Consider the following 10,316-nt stretch of genomic DNA (forward strand, 5'->3'; position numbering starts at 1 on the left):
AGGGCATAAAAAGGTTGCACCTGTGGGGAAGAGCAGACATGACAGGTGACCCAAAACTGACCAATGAAGTATTCTATCCCACATATGTCATACTCAGTTTAAAGGTGAGGGATCATGAGAGTTGACCTCTATTCCTCTAGGGCTGACATCTGAGGAGGACTGCCCGTTCTCCTGCCTCCGATCCCCATCAGTGTGTTCCTGAATCTGGTTCCCATCTGCTGCTGAGTCCAGTTTGGGACTTCCCAGTGCTTGCCCTGCAGCATCCCATGATCGTCATTGAGGTGAGCTCAATTATTTCCATTATTATTGCCATTAATATTGTTATACTCTTTATCATTGTTTTATTAAAGCTTTTTTAATTTTCTAACCCATAAATCTCTCTCCCTTTTTTCTTTTCCCTTCTGGGGAAGGAAAGGTTTAATAGAGAGCTTTTGTCCATTCAATAGCCAGCCCAGCCTTAAATGATGACAATAGATAGATCACTTGAGTGTCTCCTTCTCCTGCTAAGAACAGGGGGATGTGGAAAATTCGCTTTTTGTCTAGCCCTGCTCAGTGTGAAGTCACATTTGAGGTGACCTGATGAGAAGGAAGCCGCTGATTACCTAGTTTCCACTTACTCTGAATTTCAGGATATTTCATCATGAGCAGAAGGCCCCAGCGCAAAGTGGTAGACGTGGTCTCCGTGCCAGCTATAAACAGATTTCTCACAACCTCAGTTAAGTTTTCATTATGGAAATATCCATTGGCCTTTCCATTCTCCTGGATATATGAAACAATAAAAATATCAATTGATTAAAGATTCAAGAAGGCACTTTTTCATTGGAGAACAGGGAAAAAACTTTCATATGCAGCCCTGAGGGAGGAGTTAAGTGTAAAGGATAAGAAGGTTTTGAGAGCATGCCTTGAGAAACCTATTCTGAGTCTTGAGATAGAGAGCTTGGACTGCCCATGCTCACAAGTACACACACTTGAGTCAACAACAGTGTTCAGCTGAGTAATGTCAGTGATGACAGGAATGTTTCAGCAAAGAGTGAGCAGTCACTGGGGCCACCCGTGTGGTTCAATCATTTGCTTCAGAGTTTTTCTGCCCATGAGTCACGGAGAAGAGCATCTTGCAGGATGAGATTTGTTGGGAAGAAGAATAAATTTGCTGTCAGAGCCGGGTTTTGACATGACCTCAAGAGGTACTGGGGACTTGGCTCATAATGATGGTGCTTTTACCTGCCACTAGCATCAAAAGAGAGCCTAGAAAGGTGGTTCATGTTCCCCTGTAATCCAGAGGTTTTACTGTAGCGGATGGACTGAAACCTCATGAGCCCATACCACATAGAGATGAGGTACAAACACTGCTGCATTTTTACAAGAACCATAAAACTAGAGTTTTGTTGAAGCATGTAAGTGCAATCTTGTGTGAGCTGGCAGCTGAAACCAAGAAATGTGTACGAAAGAGTTCTGGGCTTAGAGCTTTCCCTGGGTATGCCTATATGAAGGGGAATGTGATTTTAAAAAAAGTCAGAAGTGCTGGGGTACAGAAAGGGATTTTCAACTACAAGTAAAGACAGCTTTGCTTGCTGAAATAGTGTTTTATATTTTCCTGTTAAATTCCTGGAACACATAAAAGATGCTGATGTGTGATTTATTTCCTAGCTGAAATGACTGCACAGTCTTTTAGCCTGACCACAGGATTTGGTAGGACTTTTGCACATGCGAGATCTCTGCTGAAGAACATTTGTTTATCTGTCAAGCCTTGAAAGGAAAGTGAGGAGATTTGAACAAGTTGCTGGGATTCAATTACCTCTTGTTGTTTCATGAGAAAAGCGTCAATGAAGCTCCTCTGGTTGTTTCTGTCCAGGGCTTTGAGATGTTCTATGAAAGTAATCTTGATAAAAGCATTGATTTCTTTTACATTCTGAATAAAAATTTTGTGGTCCTTCAGGAGGAATCCAAGGGCTGGGAACATGTTGTACATCTGCCGTATGCAGAGGTGGTGAGGAAGAAAAAACAGTTGCTGAGTAAGTGTACCACAGTTCAACAGCGTATAGTAGGAAAAACCCTTACAGGAAAAGGGATATAGCCTTACAGTCATGATTCGATATGTCCCTTTGCCCTCCTTCTTCCCTGACCAGCTATGTCAAATGGTTACAACTTATTCCCTCTTCCATTGAGTATTGATCACACTAGTTGATGATGGCTTAGAAAACCCATGTTTGTGCATATGTCCTTGACACAATTTCCTACCTCACCAGTCCTAGAGCATTCATCCCTCCCTCTCCACACTGGTCGGAATTGGGAGACTCAAGTTTAAGACACAGTTACAGGCATTCCCACACTGTTTTTGACCTTGTTGTTTGTAATGGGAGATGGGAAATAATGACCAATGTCTATTGCTAGGGGACACAATCCTTGTGTCGTATTGAATGTTATTCAATTCTTCATGAAAGGAGGAACTTATGATTTCCCAGGCTATGCTGCTAAGAGAAATCCATAAATAGCATCAGCAGTCCATTTTCTGCCATTTCAGTGTGTATTTGTCATGTACAGACAGATGTGTTGCAATGATCAGAGTTGGAGAGGTGTACCATTGCACTGTGTAATCATGCTTTTGAAGAGCAATATTCAAATAATATGAATTACCGAAACTGATGGAGTTCCAAAAATCCTGACATTTTCGTTCACCAATGACAAGAGCCTTTTGAATGTGGGGTCTTCATAGTCATAGCGCTTTCCAAGCAATATGGATACGATGACGTTAGAAATAGCAGCATTCATCATCAGAGTCATCTCAAGGGGCTTCCCTGGTATGGGAAAAGGTGGTGCAAACAACAAAGCCAATAGTTACTGTAATTAATTAAAGTAGCATTCAGAGGCTCGGTGAAGTCTGGGACATGATAGACACAGAGCTGGAAGGAGGAAAGGCTCCCCCATCTCAAGAGTTTGCATTTCCCTAATGGTACTTTGACAGACCAGAGACTGATGCAAGTCTTTTGTCCTCCTCTCTGTTTTCTCCAAGACTATTGTGGCCCTGGGTCTTTGCGGGCCTTCCCCAGGCTGCTCTGTTTAGGCATATATGACCTTAAAGTTTCCCAGTATGTAGCATATATAGTATAGAGCATATATAGTATAGGTATGCAAGTCCTTGCAATTGCCTTCCACTCTCCCCATGCCACTATATCAATCACAGGTGCTGCACATGGAGGAACAAATTACTCTTCTCACATGTGCTGTTTGTTGTCTGACTCTGTGTTTGGCTTCCAGTGCCTCAATGAATGCTTTTTGTTTGCATGCCAGAGAGACAGAGACAGACAGCTCATAAACTCCTTACAGCATGGATGCTGGAGAAAAGAAGATCTCTGAAAGAGTTCAGAGACTCTTCTTCCTTGACTTTTGGCATTTTTGTAGGAGGCTTGAGGAAAATCAGAGTGAGCGAAACCCCCACCTTTCTGTGACTCAATGGTGTCTGCCAGGCATCCATACTCTTCTACAACACGATCCTCTATGGCTTTCTTGCCCATTCCAAAATCTCGTAAGGTTGTAAGAGTAAATCTTCGCATCACTTTCCAGTTTTCTCCAGCAGAAAATATAACTCCTGAAATGGAGAATGAAAACACAGAAATAGAAATTTCATCATGTGAGCAAAGATTCCTCATCTACTCTGAATCTTGGTACAGATGAGTTCTGGCAGGAAACCTGTCAAGCTCTCAAGACATGTTGTGTCCCCACATAGAATGAAATGAGACAGGAAAGACATGTCAGGAGAAAGCTCTGAGGGAAGCAGGACCACTCTGAGTTCATGAGGTGTCTGATGTGCCCTGAGACATGAAGGGCTTTGTTCAGCTTTATTTAGAACAGTGAGTTGGATTCATGTCTCTGGGACATCACCTCGGATGATGGGTGTGCTTATTAACTTTAGATGTCTCCCTTAGGTGAGATGCATCCTCTGTCAAGAGCACCTGTGTTCTTTTGTAGACCGTAGAGAGTAAATGAAACCTCAAATGTGGGCATCTGTTTGGAAAATCACCAGATTTGGCCAGGGTAATCCCACCCACATACACACTAGAACAGCTGCAGAGAATTCTCAGTGTCATCTTCAGAAAAGTTTCAGTCAAGCTGGTGCTGCTATTTGCTCTCTTTGCAGCTATCATGCTCTCTTATTCTTGTTTAGAGTCTTGTGCAAGAAACTGCCCCTAGTGAGGAAAGAAAACATTTGCAGATAGGTTGGCATTTATCAACACATTGGCTACTCAGAGCTGGTCACAATGCACAGATGTGCTCACCCTTGGTTTCCTGTTAGAAGACGACAATCTCTCATGTCCCTACTCCCATGTATGAATATTTATGGGAACTGAAAGATCAGGTTCAGGATCTAACCTCTGTGGAGGGTGAAATCTGCACCAGAAGAACTCAGAGCAAGAGTGAGCTGCCTCTGGGAAAGCAAATAAAGGCTTGGATTATTGTTTATTCTCTCTTAAAGAGAGATTTATTCCCAAATGAAAAGTGAACTGGAAAATTTAAAATAAATGTTCAATAATATCAATCTCAAAAGGAGTATTTGGAGATAGTGCTGCTGATGTAAGAGACACTTCTCTGCCAGCTTGTATGGCGTTTATGTGGCAAGATTTTGGCAGATGGGTGGCTGCAGGGATGGCCTTTGTGAGAAGAGATCAGGAGATTCCCCAGCGTCAGCTCCTCATCATGTCACCTCTAACAGAAGAGTCAGGTGGAGATTCAAAACTTCTAAATTACATGTTTATAGGTAAATTAAGAGTATAATCTCTTCTTATCCCCAATGGATATCACCACACATTGTTCAATTTCCCCTTCCTTTCCATTGCCTCATATGCTTAGCAAAAGAGTGAGAGGTTCTACATTCTCCTCTCCACGGAGAAAGTCTCATCCTTCTTTGCAGAAGGCAAGTGTATGGGGAACAGAACAGCACACTCACCTTTTCCTTTTCCTGTTGCTTCAACGATTGGTATTTTAGGTCTCCCTGCAAATGCATCTGCCTGGTTCACCAGAGCTTCCTTCACTGTGTCATATCCTGACAGCACCACTGTTTTCGTTAGTCCCATCTGAATGCTGAAGACTGGTCCATACATTTTGGATAGCTAATGGGTTGAAAGGGGACAATAAAAGAAGATGATTTTCAGATGAATTTCAGCAAGTTCAAAACACTTGTTTTTCAACAGGTTTAATATTCTCTTTCCTGCATGTCATTAGCTTTTCATTCATTGTCCAAAATGTGGAGAATTTGTCATACAAATAGTGGAGCTCTCATGAAGAAAAAGAATCACAATGGGATCTGTAATCCTCTGCTAGGTGTTTGAGTAACAGACTTTTAGAGCGGCTGAGGAAAGGCTGAAGGGCAGACAAGCTTGGCCCTGTGTTCCTTTGAAGAGACAAACAGAAAATGAATTTCTCAGTAATTGTGGCAAAACCTGTTCAGTCCCTGGTATACAAACCTGGGGAGGTACAAATCACCTGGAATCATGAGTAATAACTCTTAAATAGTCTGGAGTTATGCCTTTAGGTGCATCTGGAGTTACTGCCTTTAGTGGCAAAGTGCAAGAGCTGCAGCCACAACCAGGCAGTAATAGACTGCACGGCTCATATGGGAATGATATCCAGGAAAGCAGGCTAAGAATGGCTTCATTTTGAGTTATGAGGTAACTGTGTTCACTGCATGGACTCTGTAGGTAACTTTTGATTGAGAAGCTGAGAACTCATAGGGAATATGTTGGAAATGGAGACCAGTTTTCAAGGTGGTAGTTCATCAGGGCACAGGAAATGTCTGAAACTCTTAGGTTTGCTGTTCATGACTTTGAGGAATAGTGCAGTGAGAGGACTCCAAAAATCATACACTATCTGACTGTCACGCATAATCTTCCCTGAAGTACTGGAGTTTGCTGCCACCAGGTATGAAAGAATAATCAGTATTTGTTTCCCATTTTGCTCTGGGAAAACAAGAAAGTTCCTACTTCATGATGAGGATGAGAGGAGAGGATCAAGAAGCTGTTTTCTGCCAGTTCCCTGATGGTTGAGTCCACCAAACAGCCTCCAGAAATGTCTGATCTCCTCCTGTTTCAACAGTCCTTGGTGGAAGTTCATGTAGGAATAAGGGATGCAGGGCCCCTCTCTTCTAGTTACCTATGTCTGGAGAACCCCAATATTTCCTTTGTTCCACAGAAATAGGTCAGTTCCCTTGATGAGTTGGCTGGAAGTCAATTCCCTTGCACTCATGTGATAGGAAGAGCAGTTACTGCAGAGAATTAATTCTGTTGCATTTACATCTACCTGTCCAGAGAAAAGTTTGTATCCCTTTTTGGGGTCAGTGACTGCCTTAGACAGAGAGCTCTAAGAAAAAGAAACAACATAGGTTACCTCTAGCATCGTCAGGTAAGGTCTCTTCAGATCCATGATGTGCAGATTTCCAATGATGGGTAAAGGCCTGGGTCCTGGGGGGAAGTTTTCTCTTGCGTGGCTCTTCCAGACATGCTGTCTTTTCAGAATCAGCAGGAGAATGAGTATAAATAGTAAACCTACAGGAACAAGACTGACCCAATCCATTGTCTTTCAGGAAAGGTTTAGCTGAGAAGATGAAAATTCAGTCAAAGAGTGCAATCTCCTCTCAGAAGTTAAGAGTTTCAAGCATTATGGCACTTCTACACAGAGATATGAGCTTCACCTCTAAGAAGTGGTAGAAATGCCCATCTGGGGTGTTACTCTTGGAGGATCCCTACTAGGCACTCTCGCCACCGCGTGCACTCTCTTTACCTTATGCTGGTGACTGTTTAATGGATGATGTTTAAACTAGTCCTGGACATTGGCAGAGATGTCTGTGGGCATAAGTCCAGTTTAGAAACAACAACTCAAACAGTGCCTTGAATTTTGAGACTGGGAGATTGTGGGAGAAGAAGGAAGAGTTTCCAGTGGTTGCTCAGGCTTTCAGTTCTCTCTTTATGGAAGATGTAGGGGATGCCAGATCTTGACAAGAGCAGAATCTCAGCTGACTAGGGACCTGAGACAGTTGTGAAGATTCCTCTTGAGTAACCTGAATGTGGATTTATGGCATTGACGTGCTGTGGGTCCTATAGTAGAAAGCTGCATTGATCAGAAGTATTCAAAAGAGGAAGAACTCAGTGCCAAGCTCCTCTGAGCTAGCTGAATAATTTGTTTTGGCACACGCATCTTTGTTCTAGCAGGAGTTCAAGCAGAGTGAAATATAGGGTCAAACTGATCTGACCAAATGGTGAAATTTGTATTGATCTGATAGTCTCAGCTTCCTTTAAAGTGAACAGAGGGCAAGGGGCACCTTCTCTTCCAAAACCAGAAGCTGAAACTGTTCAGATAATCCATGCCTTACGTGTTCCTGATTTTCACATAATGGTTGAGGCTGGAAGGGAACTCTGGAGGTCATCAGGTCCAACACTGCTGCTCAAGCAGGGCAGCCTAGAGCCTGTTGTACAGTCGGGCCTGTATCTTCAGCTGTGGTAATTGCCTTTGACATCCAGCTGTAACCATTTCAGGAAGGGAAGTGGAGAGAAGAGCTTGTATGATTATCTCTGAATGGGGAGCCAAAGCTGAGGGGAAAATTGAGAAAAGATGACCTCTGTTGGTTGAGGAAAGAAGGCTGAAGTACAGTCTGACTTGTGTGTCTTAAAGTCTAGGAGAGTTAAAAGAAGAAGCCATGGAGAAGAAACCATCCAGGGCTTTCACTAAGACTGACCAGAAAAGATGAGCCACAGCCTTCAGAAGAGTGTTTGGAAGAGCTTTCTAGTAGAAGTGTAGCAGACTAAATTGTACATGACCTTGAGGCAAGAACATGAAGGCTGTGTGAGGTGAGGTGCCCAGGCGGAGCCCCTGGTCCTTGACTCTTTAAAGCATCAGGATCCCTGCAGAGATGTGACCAAAGGCATAGGAATGGAGTCAGCCCCCCAGGGGGTGGAGGTGCAGAGACCTAGAAGAAAAGAGCACGAGCACCTGGCTGGGAGCCTGGAAGAGGAGCCTAGAGCAAGCCTGCTCTTGTACCGACTTGCCCCGAGTCTGCTGCTGCCCCCGGGGTCTCTGGAGCAAAGACCGGGACATTTCACCAACCTGGAAGGTGTCCTGGAAAAAGTGTAGGGCCTATGTCCAGCTGTGTGCCAGTTGGCCTGTTTTTACACCACCTCCTCAAAGGAGGTAAAAAGGCACTGAGAATGTCATTCTTTCCACATACATCTAGGATTTAACTGTTAACAAAGAATGAGTCAGATACTGTCTCTTGAGATGTGAAAGGAAGCAGCAATTCTGAGCTGTTCCCCAAGAGACAGGCCCAGAGTTGGGTCTGTGCAGAGTTTCAGAACAAGCACTGCATTTACCTGCCTGTACAAGACTCTCCGGGTTATTGGAAGGACACTGTGGGAACTAGGGGTGTCTCTTGAAATGCAGTGGGAGAAGGAGGCAACCCCTCTCACCCCCTTGCCCTTGCTTGCTCAGTCCTGCTGATTTCCTTCAGCAGGTCTCTGGTTCCTGCAGTGCTGGCAGGTAGTGAGTGAGCCGAGCAAGGTGAGATTGTCACAGACATGAATGACAGGCTGTGAGTGTTCCTTCCCTGCTTGGGGACATTTCTCCTTGGCCTTATTTTGAAGTGGAGATTCAAGATCCTGCTTTGGGCCAATATTTGTGGCTCCTCCGAGGTCTGACAGGCAATGTCAGACCGTCTTTAAGGTCCCTTCCAACAGAAAACATTCTATGTCTCTAGACACATCTCAAAAGAGATGAGTTGTTTCTAAAGTGTTTGTTAAGTTCATGATAGCCAAATACTTTGTTGCTCTATGTTGTTTTACATGATGCATGAGGAGAACTTGGCCAGGTTCTTTCAGGAACAGAAGAAAATCCTTGTGGTGCTTAGTCATCTCAGTGAGCAAGACTCTGAAGAGCAAGAGTCATTCTTTTCACTGTCCCAATTCTCCTCACCTAACATGAACTCAATAAAAAAATGCCCAAAATGGATGCAGTCATAGAGGTCATTGGCCAAATTTGCTGGGAAATTGAGGGATCTGGTCACATTAGCTGTGTCACTCATAATAAATAAGTATGTATTCATCTTTGAAGACGATGCTGGAGATATAGTTTGATTCTGAAGTGGGAAAGTAGCTTTTGTTTTTTTTTTTTTTTGAAGGCCCAGCCTGGGCCTAGCGATGGTCGAGAGCTGATTCAGGAACGCACGGATCGGGATCGGGGGCAGCAGGAAAACAGACGGAGTCCTCCCTGGACACCGGCCATAGCAGAAAGAGCGAGACCCTCGTGATCCCCCCGCTTTATACTGAGAATGACGTGTATGGGATGGAATACCCTCGTTGGTCAATTTTGGGTCACCTGCCCTGTCCGCTCCCCCCTGCAGCTGCGACCCCCCTTCGGCTCTTCACTCGTAAGCAGTGAGGAATTCAGCAGTGACCTTGGTTTCTCTCAAGAACAAGTACAGCAAGAGCCTTTCTGCACAACATCCCTACCGGTGCCTCAGTGATAACTACAAACTTCGAGCGTTATCAGTCCTGGAAGCAGACACTGTCTGCGAAAACATGCAGTTAGTTTCAGAAAGTGCAGTTACCTAGAGGAGACTTAGCTGAAAGTAAAAATCACTGAAAGGAAAATCGGCCTGGTTTACACCAAACCAGGACAAGAGTTCAATGGATCTCATTAATATGCATACTGTTCTGAAGTAAATTAGTTCTTAGTTCCAAGTATAGGATTTCCTCTGGTACTCTTCAACAGTATTTCTGAATCGGGACAACATCTGTCATTTCCTTGCAGTAGATTGTACTCATATTTGTGTGCATTTCTCTGTGTGTGTCTGTATTTGGAGGAATGCGTGAAGAACCAAAGTCTGCCTTGGAGATCAGGGAGGAGAAAGTGTTACTGTGTGGGTATGTGATCTGTGAAGCACCAGAGGCTGATCCCTGGCCTGTTTGCTTGATGGGAAGATGCATAGGTGTAGGGACACATATGTGGCAGTGGACTGTTAATATATTTTGTGCTGAATGTACGCATTTTTTGTTTCTTAGTCAGAAATACATCTGAGAAAAGCTCTAGGAAGGTGGTATAGTGTAGACCTTACAAGGCTTTTGATGGATGGGAAACCCAATGGAGGGGAGGAGGTCCAGGTGTGAGATGGAAACTCCTAGGGAAGGGTGAAAGGTGAACTTCTTCAGGAGGTTTGTGAAGAAGAGGAAGAGCTCTCTTTTGGCAAAAGCCTCACCATACATACTTTGCTAAGAGGTTGATCCCAGTGAGAGAGAAAGAAGACTGTATGCCCCCAAGAAATACCAAACAAATACAAT

The 10,316-nt window shown here is 43.9% G+C and overlaps 1 protein-coding gene across 1 annotated transcript in view; it reads right to left on the minus strand.

Moving 5' to 3' along the window:
* LOC137675170 (cytochrome P450 2K6-like) overlaps positions 1 to 6,564 on the minus strand; it is an 8,096-nt gene extending 1,532 nt beyond the window's left edge. The window contains exons 1-6 of the mRNA XM_068421187.1: positions 6,379 to 6,564; positions 4,943 to 5,105; positions 3,437 to 3,586; positions 2,635 to 2,795; positions 1,796 to 1,969; positions 618 to 759 (exon numbers count right to left, since the gene is read on the minus strand). Coding sequence (XP_068277288.1) covers positions 618 to 759; positions 1,796 to 1,969; positions 2,635 to 2,795; positions 3,437 to 3,586; positions 4,943 to 5,105; positions 6,379 to 6,564 — 976 coding nt within the window. The remainder of the gene's footprint in view (positions 1 to 617; positions 760 to 1,795; positions 1,970 to 2,634; positions 2,796 to 3,436; positions 3,587 to 4,942; positions 5,106 to 6,378) is intronic.
* Positions 6,565 to 10,316: the final 3,752 nt, after the last annotated feature.

This window comes from Nyctibius grandis, chromosome 1 (genome assembly GCF_013368605.1).
Source record: "Nyctibius grandis isolate bNycGra1 chromosome 1, bNycGra1.pri, whole genome shotgun sequence".
In the NCBI taxonomy this organism is placed as follows: Eukaryota; Metazoa; Chordata; class Aves; order Nyctibiiformes; family Nyctibiidae; genus Nyctibius; species Nyctibius grandis.